This window comes from Pelecanus crispus, chromosome 22, assembly GCF_030463565.1.
Source record: "Pelecanus crispus isolate bPelCri1 chromosome 22, bPelCri1.pri, whole genome shotgun sequence".
NCBI lineage: Eukaryota > Metazoa > Chordata > Aves > Pelecaniformes > Pelecanidae > Pelecanus > Pelecanus crispus.
In genome coordinates this window covers 4,430,585-4,448,487 of record NC_134664.1, presented here as the reverse complement: position 1 = coordinate 4,448,487, position 17,903 = coordinate 4,430,585, and the positions used below count along the sequence as shown (strand labels likewise).

The following is a 17,903-nucleotide window of genomic DNA, read 5'->3' as shown; positions in this document are numbered from 1 at the left end:
GGGCCGGGGGGCCGGTGGCGGGGGGAGGCAGGGGTTTAGGGTTCTGCGTGCGGGGTGTGACCGGCGGGGGCACGGGCAGGGCCGGGGCTGGGGTCCTTCCCCTGCGCATCCCGGCCCTTTTCCCGTCGGAGCCAGCTGGGAACGGGGACAGGGCTGCAGGCGCTGCCCCCCAGCACGGGCGAACCTTCGCTGGGGCTGGGGGAGGCTGGGGCGCCGCGATGCCCCCCCTGCACGGCCCGTCCGCCCCCCCCCCCCCCAAGGCTTTCCCCCCGTTACCGCTTCCCGGGAGATGGGGGGCAGCGCGCGCAGCCGGGGCTCCGCTCCCGCGGGATGGGCGCTGGGGGGGCTCAGGGACCCCGGCCAAGGACCACCCCCCCCCCGCTGCCGAGCACGGTCGCGTGCTGCCACCTCTCGGGCAGAGCCTGGCAGAGTATTTTGGGTGGGGAAAAAAAAAAAAAAAGAAAAAAAAAGTGACTTTTCCTCCCTCCGTGGTTTAGAAGTGGAGCGCAGGTTGGATGCTGCGGGGGTGGGCTGCAGGCCCATTGAAAGAGAAAAGCATTTAAAAAGCTGCTTGTCTGAGAAGGGGAGGGGGCTGCGGGGGTCCCCGTGGGGACCCCGATGGCGGCATCCGCGAGAAAGCCTCGTGCGGGACGGCCGCCCGCTTCCCGCTCCCATCCCACAGCATCGCCTGGTTCGGCCGCACCGGACGCGTTCCCGAGCACCGGAGGGATGGCAGCGCCGGGAGAGCAGCCACGCATCCCTCAGCCGTCGCCCTGCCACGCGAGCAGCTCTGCCTGCGCGCAGCCCCCCCGGCCCTCCGCCGCCCTCCTCGCCTGCGCATCTCACGGGCCAAATTTAGCTGGAAGGGGAATGAGAAACCGCGGATGATGCGCTGAATAAAAACACCCTCTGCAATGCGGTGCTTCAAGTATGCAGCATCTTCCCTTCCTCCTCAACACGGTCCGTGAAACGTGGTAAATGTTTCCCTTTCATTCCCTTCCCTTTTCCTCCCCCCCCTCGCGCTCCCTGGGCACAGCTCCTCCAGCCCAGGGAAGGTCCCCTTGATGTAAATTGTTCCCTACATGTTGAACAGAGCCGCAGACAAAAGCTCTAATTAATCGGCTCAGCCCCTGCTCCGGAGTGGAGGTTTTCAACCTTGCAAAACACTGCTTTTCCCTTTGTAGCCTTAATTAGTTTTTTTGCTCCTCTGCCTGCGAGGGGGAGGAAGGGGCCGTGGGAGCTGGCGTGTCCCACGTCACCGCTGAGGCACCGCGCGGGGAGGGAAAGCCGCCGGAGCCCCTTCACCTGGCTCCGTCCGGGCTTGCAGGGTCAGGCCGTGCCTCAGTTTCCCCCACTGCCAGGGTTGAAGCTGTTGCACCCTGATCACGGCCGGGTGATGGAACAGGGACCTGTCGGCTTGTGCATCCTTGGGCACGCATGCCTGGGCGTGCCGGAGGGTTTCAGGCTTGCAGGGAAAACACTCCGGCTGCTGGAGAGTCTGAGCCGATCCCGTCCCTCTCTGCTCCCTGTGCTGAGGCCTTTTTCCAAGACTTTTGCTGGGAATCTGCCCCTTTCCCACCCGTTTGCCCAGTCCCCTGGCAGAGCCAGCCGACGGCCCCTGCCTGGGGTGGCTGTTTTGCAGCGGGAACCCCGGTCCCCAACTCATCCCACGCATCACCCAGTTCCCAGCCATGGTTTTCCTGCCGGCATCCAACCCAGCAGCGGGGCCGGGGAACGGCTCGAGGCCGCCGCGGAGGCAATGAGCTTACCATAAGGTGATTAGCAGCGCGGATCGGAGGGCAGAAGCAGACGGTGGGGTGATCGGATTAGGAGCCGCTGGCCCCCGTGCCTCTTGCTCTCTTCCAGCAGCTCCGCGGCTGCCTGTGACCCACTGGCCCCGGGTGACGCTGCCAGGCAGGGGACGGCGCGGGCACGGGGGACGCCTGGCCTCAGCGGGGCTGTGCTGGGCTTGGGCATCCCTACTATCGCAGGAAAAGCTGGGAGTGCAGCTGGATCGTAGTAAAACCACTCTCAGGACAAGCTCATTAATATCCGCCAGCGATTTTTTGGGGTGGGTGGTATCTGTTGGCTGGGGCTAGATAAGGGACCAACAAACTGCTGCTGTGCCCAGGTAACACGACTCTCCTTCCACATGGCGCCCCATCCGCAGTTTATCTGAACGCGGGAGATCTGGAATTAAAATAGTTGGGAGAGGGAATAAACCTCTGGCGATGAGCGGGCGACACGCCGAGCTGCTTCGTTAAAGGATGGGGAGGAGAGTTAAGGCAAGGCTGAGGTGATGCTCCGCAGTGCCCACATCCCCATCCCATCGGGACGGCTCCATCCCAGAGCAAGGGGTCTGGCAGGATGCCGGGCGGGGGAGCGTGTCCCTGTTTGCTCAAAACCTGAGGGAGAACCGCGCCCCAGGGTCTCTGCTGGGGTGGGAGGAAACTTTGCCCTGGGCTGTTGGAGGGGAGCCTCATCTTTTGGGGTGAAAACCCCTGCAGCCTGTTTGATCTGTCCTCTCCACAGAACAGCCCAGAACTTGTTCACGAACCCAAAATACAGAATACTGGCGAAAAGAAAAGCAGATTTTTCTTTAATCCATGCTCAGGCGGGTTAACAGCTCTCCATGGTTAAAAGCAGCTCACTTGCTGGGGCCTTTCGAGACCCAGACTGATGCACAAAGCGGGGTGGGAGCCGGCGGCTGCTTTGCAGGCTCCCCTTTGGGGGCTCCTAGCCAGCGCGGGAGGAGCCGGCAGCGCCGTGGGAAGGGGGTCCCCGCTGCCGGACAAGGACGTGCGTGACGGCCACGGCTGTGACCAGGCTGCCCAGCACCAGCAGGCAGAGCAGCCCCTTCACTCTGCAGTAGGACCACGAATCGCCTGCAAATAGACACAGAATCTGGGGATGGGGGGGACATCCCCTGCCCCCCCCGGCGACACCGAGGCCGGGTTGCCCGCAGCACAGGCGCACAGCACTCGCGGGACTGATCCTGCCACGTCCCCACCGCTGCCGGCACCGGTTCACAGCCACGCGCACCTTGCACGCCGCTCTGCACCCCCAGCCCATGGCTACATCTCCCACTTATTTATCCCAAATGGATTTAAGTCTCAAACCTCATTTTGAGGCTGGAGGGGCAGAAACTCCCACCGGAAACACTGGTCCCACAAACCTGAGGCCACGGCGCGGCAGGCTGCCGCAATGTCGGTGCTGGACGTGTTCCAGCTCACCGGGTTACTCGCGTTGCAGCGGCAGACGGTGGGGTCGGCATCGCCATCGACCTGCCGGTGCAGCCAGGGCTGGTGCTCCAGGGCTCCCAGGGGATCCCCGGTGCAGGACCAGGTGTAGGAGACCTTGCCGGCGCCGGGCACGGTGCAGACCAGCGAGAGGTTGCACCAGTCCTGCTCCCAGCGCAGGATGCTCGTCTCCACGTGCGGCAGGTGGATGGGCTCTACGGGGACAGAGCTGGTGAGAGGGGATGGGGGGACAGGGGGACGGGGTGATGGGGACCCGGTACTCACCCCACACCGACACGTGGAAGCACATGGCAGTAATATTGCCTGATGTGTGCTCAAAGTCTGCCTCATAGACCCCACTGTCTTCCATGCTAACCGGGCTGATCCGCAGGGAGAGGGTCTCCTGCTGGAAAACAGCTCTCCCAGAAAAACGACCCTTGGAGTATGAGACATCTTTATTCTTCTCAACCGTCAGGATCCGGTGCCGCTTTTCTGCCTCCAGCATCAGTTTCCATTCGACCCTTGCCCACCGCTGTGGGGGTTTCTCCGGCAGCAGCTGCAGCGTTCCGCTGGCAGACACGGCTTGTTCCCGGCACTTTGGGGGTCCTAAAGTGGAGAGGGGTGAGCAAGGGCCCATGGCCCTGGGAGCTGCTCCGTGGCTGGGGAGGGGGCACGGTCACCGCCACCACACCGGGGTCCCACACCCGGCGCAGCCCCGCTCCGTCCACCCGGGGGTCTGGGGCTCGACGGCTCCGGCATCGTGTGCCTGCAGCTGCCCCGGCGAGGCCGAGCGCTCTTTGGGAAGGCGTTTTCGGTTCCTACTTCTCTCGCACTGCCTACACTTGCCTTCAGCTGGTGAGAAACACATACTCCCACCTATGCACCGGGGGGCTTATTTTCATAGAATCATAGAATCATAGAATCATCTAGGTTGGAAAAGACCTTTAAGATCATCCAGTCCAACCATTAACCTACACTACCAAGCCCACTCTAGACTAATCAAGGGTAGACCAGACTAAACCATATCCCGAAGTGCCACATCTACCCGTTTTTTAAACGCCTCCAGGGATGGTGACTCCACCACCTCTCTGGGCAGCCTGTTCCAATGCCTGACCACCCTTTCCGTAAAGAAATTTTTCCTAATTTCCAGTCTAAACCTCCCCTGGCGCAGCTTAAGCCCATTTCCTCTTGTCCTATCGCTAGCTACTTGGGAGAAGAGACCAACACCCACCTCACTACAACCTCCTTTCAGGTAGTTGTAGAGAGCGATAAGGTCTCCCCTCAGCCTCCTCTTTTCCAGGCTAAACAACCCCAGTTCCCTCAGCCGCTCCTCATAAGACTTGTTCTCCAGACCCTTCACCAGCTTCGTTGCCCGCCTCTGAACACGCTCCAGCACCTCAATGTCTTTCTTGTAGTGAGGGGCCCAAAACTGGACACAGTATTCCAGGTGCGGCCTCACCAGCGCCGAGTACAGGGGGACAATCACCTCCCTGCTCCTGCTGGCCACAGCATTCCTGATACAAGCCAGGATGCTGTTGGCCTTCTTGGCCACCTGGGCACACTGCTGGCTCAAGTTCAGCCGGCTATCTACTAACACCCCCAGATCCTTTTCGGCCAGGCAGCTTTCCAGCCACTCCTCCCCAAGCCTGTAGCGTTGCATGGGGTTGTTGTGACCGAAGTGCAGGACCCGGCACTTGGCCTTGTTGAACCTCATACAGTTGGCCACAGCCCATCGATCCAGTCTGTCCAGGTCCCTCTGCAGGGCCATCCTACCCTCGAGCAGATCGACACTCCCACCCAATTTGGTGTCGTCTGCAAACTTACTGAGGGTGCACTCGATCCCCTCATCCAGATCATTGATAAAGATATTGAACAAGACTGGCCCTAAAACAGAGCCCTGGGGAACACCGCTCGTGACCGGCCGCCAACTGGACTTAACACCATTTATCACTACTCTCTGGGCTCGGCCACCCAACCAGTTCTTTACCCAGCGAAGAGTATGCCTGTCTAAGCCGTGAGCTGCCAGCTTCCCGAGGAGGATATTATGCGAGACGGTGTCAAAAGCTTTGCTAAAGTCCAGGTAGATGACATCCACAGCCTTTCCATCATCTACCAGGCGGGTCACCAGGTCATAGAAGGAGATCAGGTTGGTCAAGCAGGACCTGCCTTTTGTGAACCCATGCTGGCTGGGCCTGATCCCCTGGTTGACCTGTACTTGCCTGTGGAGTTCGCTCAAGATGAACCTCTCCATAATCTTCCCCGGCACCGAGGTCAGGCTGACAGGCCTGTAGTTCCCCGGGTCCTCCTTCCGGCCCTTCTTATAGATGGGCGTCACATTGGCAAGCCTCCAGTCATCAGGGACCTCCCCTGTTAACCAAGACTGTTGATAGATGATGGAAAGTGGCTTGGCAAGCTCCTCTGCCAGCTCCCTCAGTACTCTCGGGTGGATCCCATCCGGCCCCATAGACTTGTGAGCGTCCAGGTGGCATAGCAGGTCATTAACTGCTTCCTCCTGGACTATGAGGGCTCCATTCTGGTCCCTATCCCTATCCTCTTGCTCAAGGGCCTGAGTACCCTGGGGATGACCGGTCTGGCTGTTGAACACAGAGGCAAAGAAGGCGTTAAGTACTTCAGCCTTTTCCTTGTCCTTGGTGACAATGTTCCCCCCCACATCCAGCAAAGAATGGAGATCCTCCTTGGCTCTCATTTTATTGCTGATGTACTTATAAAAGCATTTTTTATTGTCTTTTACAGCACTGGCCAGATTGAGTTCTAGCTGGGCTTTTGCCTTTCTAATTTCCTCCCTGCAGGACCTAACAAGATCCCTGTACTCCTCCTGAGCTGCCCGCCCCTTCTGCCAAAGGCGGTAGACTCTCCTTTTTTCCCTGAGTCCCCGCAAAAGCTCCCTATTCAGCCAGGCCGGTCGATTTCCCCTCCGGTTGGTCTTACGACACACGGGGACAGCCCGCTCCTGCGCCCTTAAGACTTCCTTCTTGAAGAGGGCCCAGCCTTCCTGGACCCCTTTGCCCTTCAGGACCGCCTCCCAAGGGACTTTCCCAACCAGGGTCCTGAAGAGGGCAAAGTCTGCCCTCCGGAAGTCCATGGTAATAGTTTTGGTGCCCCTCCGCTTAGCATCACCCAAAATTGAGAACTTTATCATGTCGTGGTCGCTAAGCCCGAGACGGCCTCCGACCTCGACATTTCCCACAAGCCCTTCTCTGTTGGTAAACAGCAGGTCAAGCGGGGCACCTCCCCTGGTAGGCTCGCTTACCAGCTGCATTAGAAAGTTATCCCCCACATGCTCTAGGAACTTCCAAGACTGCTGCCTCTCTGCTGTGTGGTATTTCCAGCAGATGTCTGGCAAGTTGAAGTCCCCCATGAGAACAAGGGCTAGCGATTGCGACACTTCTGCCAGCCGCTTATAGAATGCCTCATCTACCTCTACCTCCTGGTTGGGTGGTCTATAGCAGACTCCCAACAGGACATCCGCCTTTCCAGCCTTCCCCCTCATCCTTACCCATAAGCATTCCATTTTCTCCCAGTATATATTTGTTATCTAAGGCTAATATAAAGGGAATCCCATTTTCCAAAGACAGAGGAGGATCTGACGGAGCTCTCGCTCACCACCCTCCCCTGTGCCTCCTACAGCAAGTCAAACCCCCACAAGCAGAGCATTTTTTTCCTAGACGTGCAGCCTTTCCTTAAAAAAAAGACCATTTTTTACAATAATTCCTTCTTAATGGCCCAATTTAAGTGATACCCATAGCACTGAGGCTTTCTGACCCTCAAAAAGAGCCTTTTGCTGTCACCTTCAGTTTGTGGGTTTTTTTTTTTCACCCGACAACCCGAGAGACTGCTCTGATCCTGCAACAAGCTGTTTGCTTGCTAGTTCGCGTGAGAAAAAAAAAAAAAAAAACCAAAAAAACCCAAACCGAAATGAACTCACAGCCAAGCGCTGACCCCAGGCGTGCTTTTAAAAGCAGTTTCCCGAGGAAGCTGCCAGCCCTGCGTGGGTGCCCAGCGCAGAGGCTGGACACAACTCATTGTAGCTCCCGCGGCAGAGCTGGGTGCCACCCGCCCGCACTTACCTTGGGCTTGGCAGAAGAAGAAGAGCGAGACAAAGGGGAGAAGGATGACATGCTCCATGGCTGTCCCAGGGAAGGGTGAGAACTGGGGTGGGGGATCCGGGCAGGCGCAGGGGGAGGATCAGCCCCGGCTCTGTATCTGCTGCCCCCGTACCTCCTGGGAGCCCCCCGGCTGGGCTGCACCGCTCCCTAGCTCCCTGATCCCGGGACACGGGGGTCTTTGGGCTGGGCACTGCTACCCGATGGGCCGAATCCTGCTGCTCGGGGCTGCCCCTGGCCCGTGGCTGGGGCACCGGACACATCCGCACGTTACAAACCACTGCCGTGGGGCACCCGGTGCAGCTTCTCCTCCCAAAATGAGCTGCAAAGGGAAAGCAAAACCCCAAAAAAGTCCGCCCCCCTGGTAATTAAAATTAGTTTCCTCCGAGCTTTGCAGCCACCCAGCCCTGCAGCCAAGCTCGCCGGGGCAGCCAGCAGCGCGTCCTTGCCCACCGCGCTCTGCCCTGCCGGGACCAGGGGTACCCCCGCATCCACCCCGGCATCCACCCCAGGCCGGGGGGGGACGGCGGGGGTGACAGCAGCAGCGTGGAGGAGATCGCAGGGAGGCGGAGGGTACAAAGGAACCGCAGGCGGGAGAGGAAGTTGCTGCCGGACAGTCAACGGCTCTGAGGGGTTTTGCACCTCTCTAGCTGCAGAGAGCTCGCTCAGGTGCCGTCCAGAGATGCACTGGCACGGGAGCCCTTGCTGCCTGCCGGCACTGTTGGTGCTGCTGTGGCTGGTGCTGCTGGCCATGGCCAATGGCCAAGGTGAGGAGGGGATGCGGTGCCGGGCTCGCCAGGAGGATGGGGGCTCGCTCGGCCTCGTGGCACGGAGGGGAGGCTGGCGGTGGGTGAGCCCTGCTGCCTGCACTGGTGCTGGCAGCATTCGCAGGCAGGGCAGGAGGGCTGCACGGATGGGGAAGTGTTCCTGCTGCCCGCCCCGGGAGCTGGGTGACAGGGAAAGGTGGGCCGTGCCGCTGGCGTGAGGGTAGCCACAGGCACTCAGTCCGGGCAGGGCTGCGGGCTCCTGGGCGGCAAGCCGGGCTCGGGGTCCCTGGTGAGATCGAGTGGGACTGGGTGGGGTTTTTTTGGCTTTTCTTTTTCTGCCCAGCACGGGTAGAGGCAGGACGGCTCTCACGCAGCGTGAGTTCCCTTTTGCAGGCGGCGTTGCTGCCTGCAGCATTGCGGGGCTCGTCCAAAAGAAGTCACTTCCCCGCAGCAGCAGCGCCTGTACCCTGTGGCTGGCCCTGACATTTCCTGCACCCAGAAAAGCAGCTTTTCAAGGCCAGGTCCCTCCGCTGAATAAACGCAGCACCTTTCCCCCATGATTTCAGCGGAGCTGGTGGTAGCTGAGGGCCTTCTTCCTAAAAACAGTGACTTCTGTGCAAGGGGAGGGGAGAAACGCCCGGGTTCGGGGGCCAGCTTGGTGCCTGAAGCATCTCCTGGCCACATCTCTGCATCCCCCGTCGTGCCACCCTTTCCGGCTCTCGGGGCGAGCATCGCCTCCACCTTCCCTCTCTTGCCACCCTAAGACGTGTCTCCCATTGCCCACCCTGATGGTGCAGGGCTGGGGGGCACTCACTGCCCAGGGGTGCACAAGATGGGGCGTTGCTTGCTTGGAGCAGCAGAACCTGCAGCAACCATGGGCTCAGCTGAGCTGCAAAACCTCCCTGCGGGAGCTGGCATGGTTAATCTGTGGCATGCTGCACCGGCCCAGCCCCAGCGCCCACACCGGCTGCAGGCAGTGGGTTACAATCGCACCTCCAGGCTGCAGGGTGTATTTTTGCATTATTTCTCCCCCAATTCTGTACACCCACTGCCCCAGCACCCTCCCTCTGGGGCAGCTCCAGGAGCCTCGGACAAGGGCGTTAAGGTGCCCTCACGCCATTCTTGCAGCACTAGATGCCTGCAAAGCAGCAGTAAGCACTAGTCCCCGTTGTTTGCAGGCTGTTCAGAACCTGGAGTGGTGGGAAGGGCCCTCTTTGTAATGAGCTGCAGGTCCCAGGTGTGAGCCATCAGGGTGGGAGCTAACAAATAGTGCCTGCTCCCAAGCCTGCTCCTTCATTTCCCCAGGGGATGATGCTTCTGCCTTTGCTTGCTCCAGCCCCTTGTGTTCCTAGATCCCCTGAGTATAGGGGTGTCCCCTCTGCGGCCAGGGTCTGGTGAGGGCGGGCATCCTCACGCCTGCGGCTTTGCAAAGACAAGGTTTAAGCTGGAGCTGCTTGGGGTCTCCTGGTCATGCCAGGAGACAGCAAAGCTGGTGGCTCTGCAGGTGCCCCCCGAGCAGGGCTCAGTGTTCAGACCGGTTGCATGGAGGCAAAGCCCTGCCGGGGGCTGCGGGATGAGTGGGCTAAGCCAAGCTCCCAGAGGCTGATGCTTGCCTTGACGGCTGTGCAAGCCGGGCTTTGCCAAGGGCTGCAAGATGGGAGGTCGTGTGGGGCTGTAGTGTGCAAGGTCCACCCACGGCTGAGGCAGCCCCTGGCACTGCCCTGACCACAAGCAGCCACGAGGAAGCTGCGAGGCTGTGTGCGCGCTCGGCCCCAGCGGCTGTGGGTGCTCGTTTCTTTTAGGGGCTTTTTTATCTTGCCTCTGCCAGAGCCCTTGATATCCGGGGCTGCACTGAAAAGAGGGAGGCAAGCACAGAAACTCAAGAAAAAAGGGTTCAGCAGGCAAAATTCCTGCTGTTCCCCAGGTTGGACAGGCAAGGAAGGAGCTGGGGCACAAATGAGCAACCAGATGCGATGATCAGACCGTCTGCAACCATCCCTGCTCTGGGCAGGGCAGAGGATATTGCATGAGCATCTGCAATGTGTGGCCAGAGCAGTGGGTGCGGACAGACACGCAACCAGCCTGGGATGGCGCAGAGAGAGGGGTAGCCCCGAGATGGGGATGACGATGGGGATCCAGGCTGAGCCTCCCCCCAGGGAGCAGGGGGGCCATGCTGGGGGCTGTAGGACTGGGGCACGGGTGGGCTCCAGCAGCTGTGCCCCCTCCCCAGCCACGGAGCAGCTCCCAGGGCCATGGGCCCTTGCTCACCCCTCTCCGCTTTAGGACCCCCAAAGTGCCGGGAACAAGCCGTGTCTGCCAGCGGAACGCTGCAGCTGCTGCCGGAGAAACCCCCACAGGTCTGGGCAAGGGTCGAATGGAAACTGATGCTGGAGGCAGAAAAGTGGCACCGGATCCTGACGGCTGAGAAGAATAAAGATGTCTCATACTCCAAGGGTCGTTTTTCTGGGAGAGCTGTTTTCCAGCAGGAGACCCTCTCCCTGCGGATCAGCCCGGTTAGCATGGAAGACAGTGGGGTCTATAAGGCAGAATTTGAGCACACATCAGGCAATATTACTGCCATGTGCTTCCACGTGTCGGTGTGGGGTGAGTACCGGGTCCCCATCACCCTGTCCCCCTGTCCCCCCATCCCCTCTCACCAGCTCTGTCCCCGTAGAGCCCATCCACCTGCCGCACGTGGAGACGAGCATCCTGCGCTGGGAGCAGGACTGGTGCAACCTCTCGCTGGTCTGCACCGTGCCCGGCGCCGGCAAGGTCTCCTACGCCTGGTCCTGCACCGGGGATCCCCTGGGAGCCCTGGAGCACCAGCCCTGGCTGCACCGGCAGGTCGATGGCGATGCCGACCCCACCGTCTGCCGCTGCAACGCGAGTAACCCGGTGAGCTGGAACACGTCCAGCACCGACATTGCGGCAGCCTGCCGCGCCGTGGCCTCAGGTAATTTCCCCTCAGCTCCGTAAAAGCAGGATTTAGGGGGTGTGCAAGCCTCGCTACTTCCAGTCCTCTCTCGGAGCCCTTCATCTCCCCGCCTGGGCCAGTGAAACTGCAGAGGACATCATGCTGATGCCAAAATGTGCCCAGCTTCCCCTCCTGGGAGAGCAAATGTGGTAGCCAAGAACGGGTGATAGAACCGGGGCTGGGGTTTCCTGGCCAGGTCTGTCCTCTGCGGGCTGCGATGGGGACTGTGTTTAGAAATGGCTTGAGGCTCTGCCCTTCATCAAAGGTCTCTCCTTCCTCCCCAGGAAACAGCTTTCCACTGTGGGCAGTGGCTGTTGTGTTCCTGGGGCTGGCACTGGCCCTCTCCGTAGCCCTCGTCGTGTGCTACTGGCAGAGGAAGCGAGGAAAGGACCCCCCGGGAGGTTTGTCCCCAGGGTCGGGGCGGTAGCTCGTGGGCCAGGCAGCCGTGGCGTTTTGGCTGTGCAGCCCCTGCCCTCCTCTTGACCGCTGTTGCGCTCCTCGCGCTCTCCGTGCTGGCCCTGGGGCTGTCCCTCCTCCTGGGGCTGACGCGGGATAAGACGCTGGGCGCTGTCACCCCCTGCCAGGCGCTGCACAGGGCACGAAGCCTTTGCCCATGCCTGCTGATACAGGGTGGTCCAGGTTGTTGAGCATCCTGGCAGCCTAAGCATCGGTGCCCAAACCTGGAGGCCTCGTCCCATGGGGTCTAGAGGACTATTTCAGTTTGGATATTCGTTTTATTCTGAGCTGGAGCATCCCTCCCCAGCCCCTGCCAGGTGCCAACAAAGTAAAACCTCCCAGTTGCCAAGGGACCTCTTTCTTCCTTCGCTTTGCTTGAGGGCTGACCCCCCCCCCCCGAGTCTTGGGGCTCTAACACTGACAGAAATGTGTCAGAAAGCCATCTTACACTGACCCTTCAAACTTCCCCAGGAAACCTCGAGCAGCAGATACTGACCATCTATGAGGAGGTGGGCAAAGCCCGAACTGGCCAAGACCCCGTGAGTGCCTGGAGTGTCCCTGGGCATCCCCTCCCTGCGCTTCCTGGAGGGACGGGACCTCTGTTTGGAAATGTCTGTCACCCTGGGTTGCATCCTTTAACCAGCCTGAGGTTGCTTTCTCCCCCAGAACAGGACCAGTGAGGCCACCGTGGCAGGAAACACCGTCTACGCCGTCATCTGCCCCAAAACGCAGGTAGGGGCAGTCCTGTGCCCGCGGTGGGGACAGGAGCTGCCCTGTGGGCTTGGCTGTGCAGCCCCCAGGCTGGATGCTTCCATGGCAGCTGCCAAGACCCCCCCTTTTGCCCAAAATTTGTTTTTCTTTATGCATCTCAACTGGTTTTTTCCCCTGGCAGGAGGGGCCCAGCCACCCTAAGGAGCCTGAAGGCTGCACCATCTACGCCACAGTTCAGCCCACCAGGAAGGTGAGGTTGCCCCACTGTGACCCTGGTCCCTCTACAGAAACCCGGGTCCCCTCGGTTCATCAGCCGGGTGCTGGGCTCACCATTCTGCTCATGCATTGCCTAACGGCAGGTTCTTGCTCTGCTCCACAGTCGCCTTCTCTCAGGAGGAAGAGGCTGGACCCAGCTTTGACCTCCACTGCCTACGTAGAAGTAACAGGCACCGAACTGGTGGGGAGATGAGCCCTGGGTGTCTCCAAAGCTCATCAGCTTTTTGGGGCCACGGTGTGCTGAACCCCACTCATTTCCTTGCAGGCTACGAGGGGTTCTAGATGCACGTGCCCCCGGTTGCAGACCTCACTGCCGGCTCCTGCCGGCCATGACCTCTCCTAGTGCCCCGGCTGCCTCGGCAAGACCTTCCCTTCCCTACGGGCCTCTTCTCCTGGAGCACCCAGAGACCCCCAGCACCCACCAGGACCCCACTCGCCAAAGCCGGGGGTTTGCTTGCGATGGAAGTGGTCAGACATAGGTTTCTGCAAGGATGCAAACCCCAGCTGCGCCCTGGAGGCTTTCCTGTGAGGGAAGGAGGAAAGACTCTGATGGAAACCTGTCTTTGGAGGAGATGGATGTGAAATTGGACAGGCGGGGTTGTGGGGGAAGAGGATACGTGTGATGTGCGTGTGTTTAGTGCCAGTGTGTGATCTTGTGTGTTTTTTTTAGGTCTTGACAGGTTTGATACACCTCGGGAATTTATTTTTAGGTGCGAATGTAAGCTGAACTGCATGAAGCAATTGTGGTGCTTGTTTAATTAGCTTAATTGGCTATTTATAGCCTGAAATGTACCTTGGGCACAGGGAGGGAGTAGGAATTGCCTTGTTTGTGGCTTGGGAAGCTCTGAAGCGAATGGGGTCTCATGCGGAGATGCACTTTGCAAAGTTTCAGCCATGCGTGTTGGGTACAGGAGAGGGTGGCCCCGGGCATCGGCTTCGGGCGGAACGGTCCCGGCACCGGCTGGGTGGGCACGGCCCCCGGGTGCCCCAGGGTGAGGCCGCCGGGTCCCTTCACACCTAAGTTATCCCATGCTCCTACAGCAGGAGCAGCCCTGGGAGAAGCAGGTGGAGAAAGAGGGGCTCTGGCCAGATCCCCCCAGAAGGGGATCTTCCCAAAGGCAAGATCAAGGGCTTTTCTTTGGGATTAAAATGAAACGTGGCACTTTGATGGCAGCATGGGGAGCGGTGGCGGCTCTGCAATGCTCCACTCCCGCCCGAGTCCCCGGATCAGAATATCCTTGTGGCTGCTCCCTGTGAAACGAGCATTAATTGGGATCATTAACCGGGAGCTGTGCTGGGAGGCTGGCATGGGGAGTGAGGGGGTGCCTGGCTGCCACAACAAGGGAATTTAGGGGGCTGGGCTGGCGCGGATGGGGGCTCAGGCACGGTGTGCCGGCATTGCTTCCGGAGCTGGGCTGGTTTACGCCATCCCGAGCCCCATCCTCTGCTTTTCACGATGTGCAGGTGTGAGTCAAATACTTCTTGCACTGTAATGGCATCGCCCTCCACACGTGGCAGTCAGCACTGATGGAGAGGCGGCAGCTGGGCCTGTGGCCGGCTGAATTCAGTGGGAAAAGTTCAGGCATGATGGAGGGTATGGAAATCCTTTGGTGCAGACGCTGGGGATGCAGTGGCAGTCCTTGCTGGGCTGTGGCCACTGCCTGGGAGCGGGAGCTAAAGCAGGAGCCACATCTCAGCCCTTTGCAGCCCGAAACGCTGGGTCCCGGCGCTCCTGATGAGCGGAAACATCTGAAAATGACAGCACGGAGCCTGGGGGCTGCTGCATCCACCAGCACGTCGGGCTCCCGCAGAAGCCACGCTCCATCATGGTGCTGTAATTTATGCTAACGACCTGCTTTTGCATATTGGAGATAATTTGCAGTGCTTGCTGCAAGCGCTGAGGCAGCACTTTGCGCCCTGCCAGGGAAGTTTGCTTTCCTGTCTCCGCTGTTTTCTATCAGCACGGTGTAATGGGGTGCAGGAACAAGCCGGCAGGTGCTCAGCACTGCGGTGCCACCAGATCGGTGCCAGTGATCCAGCCACAACACCACTGCATGGCTGCTGGCATGCTCGTACTAAGGTCTCCCCGTGCTGACATCAGATCTCCTCCCTGATGGACGGGGACCGCTCAAGGCTGAAATTAAACTGGGTCAGGGCTCAGCGGGTGCTGCCGTCGCCCTTTGTTCATGGCCAGGGTCAGCCCCCGTACTGCTCGCTCACGGCCGGGGCGGCGTGTGGGAAGACGCCGGTGGCTGTTTGCTGCTGACGTGGGGGCTGTGCTAGCTTTGCTGCGCTGCGCATCCCTCCGCTGGCGCCGAACAAAGACCCTGAAATGTTGTCTCTCAGGAAGGAATCCAGGCCGTAATTAAAATCCTTCCTTTTAAGCCTCTGCCCTGGTTGGAGGCCAGCGCGCTGGGGCTACAGCAGGTGCTTTAGCATCAGCAAGTCATCCCTCCCGTCTCCTTCCCACCTGCACTGATTGCCTGTGAGCCGGGGTCACGGGGACACCCTGAAGGCTGCTGCCGGTGGTCCCTGCTCGAGCTGGGGCTGCTCCGTGGCACGTCCCGGGGGGCCAGACCTCGGTGAGGACACAGATCTGGGTTTGCAGGTGGAGAAATGGGAACCCTGTGGGTTGGCTACAGCAGCTGTAAAGGGGAGATGTGACGCCTGGGGTCTGCGTTTCGTTTGCCATCAGGATGGCGGGGTGACGCTGGTGGGGGAGTTGGGGGCCCAGGGGGTGCTGTGCATGGTGTCCCTAGGGAGGCTCGGGGCTGCTGCCTGCTCTCGATGGCCGCCCATGGGGAGGCGTTCGAAACCCTGCAAAGCCTTGGGGTTTTGAAAGCCCTGAGCAAGTGACTAGCGCCGAAGAACCAGGAAGCGACACAGGAACCGTGGTGGGTTTGCGCCATCTCCCAGCCGTGCCGCCGCCCCACCATCCCCTTTTCTGCAGAGCCCCACCAGCCCCGGGTTTACGGACGGTGGCAGGGGGCTGCAGTCTCCGGGGGGCCCTCGGTGAGCCACTGCCTGGTGAGGGGTGAGCAGGTGCCTGGTGAGGAGGGCTTCCACCCCGCAGTTCGGGTGTGGATGCAGAGAGAAGATGGCGGCAGGGCTTAAAACGGTGCTTCTCTTCCTCCTCTTCATCACGCAAGGTACGGTGGTGGGTGGGTTTCCCTGGGGTGAGGGTGCTGGGTTGGGGGGAGATGGCTTATGGGGACGGTGGGGGACCTTGGGGATGTGCCCACGGGTAAACCCTCCCTGTCCCTGCTGTGTCCCCCTGGCTATGCCTGAAGCGTGAGCCCCCGGCTCCCTTCCCGTGGGAGCTCCCGGCATGACTGCCACCAAGCTGGGGGTGAGGGGCTGCTCCAGGTGAGCCTGGAGGGGGAAGAAGACCCCCAAAATTAAAGCCAAAGTTCTTTTCTGGGGGATCTGTGTGGTCTTGTGCTCAGAGTGGGGAGGTGGAAATCCCGCCACCAGCTCTAGGGCTTGTCCCTGCAACATGCCTCTAAGGCCAAGAGAGCGCAAAGGCGCTAGGAATTAGTGAGCAATTAGTGAGTTATTTGCATTTTCCACGTGTCTGGGAGGAATCGAGGTCCCCAAGTGGGGACGAGTCCTGGGGCGGGGTGGCTGTGGGCCTGCCTGGCCAAGCAGCACTGGTCTCTGCTTTCTCAGCAGCCTGGGCACAACAGAGTCCATCATCGACGGTGAATGGGACTGTTCATGGTGTGGTGTATCTCAGTCCCAGCGTGCAAAACCAGACGTCCTACCCCCGAATGCACTGGCGGCACAACGACTTGACCAAGATTGCCATCCGGGAGGGCGGGCAGCATGTCGAGTACCCCAGCAACATCTACAAGGGACGCCTGGAGCTCTTCTCCAACAACACCTTAAAAATCAGCAACTTGCAGAAAAGCGACAGCGGCAGGTACTACGTGTACCTGGAGGATGAGAAGGGCAATGAACACATTGAAAACATCCTCCTGAAGGTGTACGGTGAGCTGAGAGGACGGGAGGCTTGTCCCAGTGCCCTGCGGGGGGACGGGGGTGCTGTGACATCCTGCTGCCTCTTGCAGATCTGGTCCCGAAGCCCACTGTGAGCGCCAAAGTGGTCAAGAAAGACCTGCAAGGGTGCAAAACCATCCTGAAGTGCTCAGTGGAGGTCGAAGATGTGACCTACGAGTGGATCAGCCCCCAAAAGCTCCTGCTGGAGCATGTGCATGCCTCTGAGCTGTCTGTCTCCAGCCCCTTGACAGGAACCTACACGTGCAAAGTCAGCAACCCTGTCTCCTCCAACAGCGCCTTGCTGCTCTACAAGCAACCCTGCTCCTGGACAGGTACTGCCTGCAGTGCACGCATGAGATGGCAAAACTTGGGAGGGATGGGCTACAAGGTGGCCTTGGCTTTGAAGGGTCCCCAGAGCAGCGGTGGTGACCCTGAGGTCAGCGGGTCCAGCAAGGCTGGAGGTGGTCCATGGGTCAGGAGTGGTGGGTCCCTTTTCCCCCTGCTCTGTGGGTTGGTGGGTGGCAGGAGCCCACCTGGCGAAGGGGTCGGGGGTCCCCTACCAGGGCTGGGCAGCCCACAGCCCTCCCCAAACCCCAGGTCTCCCTCTGCTTCCAGGTGAGTCCTCTGCTGCTGCATCCTGTGCCACCACCAGCGTGCTGGTGGCCCTGGGACACCTCCTTCTCCTCTTCTTCCTCTGCTGTTGACATCTCGTCTCGTCACCACCTGCCATGGGACCAGTGCCTGGATGAGGCCCCCAAACCAGCTGGATGCAGAAAGATGCAGTTGCTCAAGGGAAACATTACAAAGAAAAAACGTGTAAACATGGCACTTTGGGCCATGGTTTAGTGGGCATGGGGGTGTTGGGTTGACGGTTGGACTGATGATCTTAGTGATCCTTTCCAACCTCAGTGATTCCCAGTTTTTACTTTCATTAAAAAATAATCCAGCCACCAAGCCAGGAAACATGAAATTAATTATTCCTATCCCCTTAACTGGTTTAGTGGTGGACTTGGTAACAGTTGGACTGGCTGATCTTAAAAGTCTTGTCCAACCTAAACGATTCTATGATTCTGTGATTCTAACCAGTGTCTGTTGTGCCAGTACGCTCTCCCTGCCCTGTGGGATGGGGGAGAGAATCGGAACAGTAAGAGTGAGAAAACTCCTGGGTTGAGATAAGAATGGTTTAATAAATGAAATAAAGTAAAATAGTAGTAGTAATAATAATACCATAATAATAATAATGTACGAAGCAAGTGATGCACAATGCAATTGCTCACCACCCACCAACTGATACCCAGCCAGTCCCCGAGCTGCGATCGCTGCTCCCCGGCCAACTCTCCCCCGGTTTCTGTACTGA

The 17,903-nt window shown here is 59.6% G+C and overlaps 2 protein-coding genes across 2 annotated transcripts; both read left to right on the top strand.

Moving 5' to 3' along the window:
• The first annotated feature begins 10,382 nt into the window (after window positions 1–10,382).
• Window positions 10,383–12,740, top strand: LOC104031618 (natural killer cell receptor 2B4-like). Its single transcript, XM_075724624.1, has 6 exons — window positions 10,383–10,734; window positions 10,805–11,083; window positions 11,389–11,505; window positions 12,032–12,099; window positions 12,227–12,292; window positions 12,453–12,740. The coding sequence occupies exons 1-6, from the start codon at window positions 10,383–10,385 to the stop codon at window positions 12,738–12,740; spliced, it is 1,170 nt and encodes a 389-aa protein (XP_075580739.1).
• A 2,883-nt stretch (window positions 12,741–15,623) lies between these two features.
• On the top strand, window positions 15,624–17,373 carry LOC104037752 (CD48 antigen-like). Its single transcript, XM_075724526.1, has 4 exons — window positions 15,624–15,696; window positions 16,220–16,537; window positions 16,618–16,878; window positions 17,162–17,373. The coding sequence occupies exons 1-4, from the start codon at window positions 15,645–15,647 to the stop codon at window positions 17,248–17,250; spliced, it is 720 nt and encodes a 239-aa protein (XP_075580641.1). The 5' UTR covers window positions 15,624–15,644; the 3' UTR covers window positions 17,251–17,373.
• The last annotated feature ends 530 nt before the right edge of the window (window positions 17,374–17,903 follow it).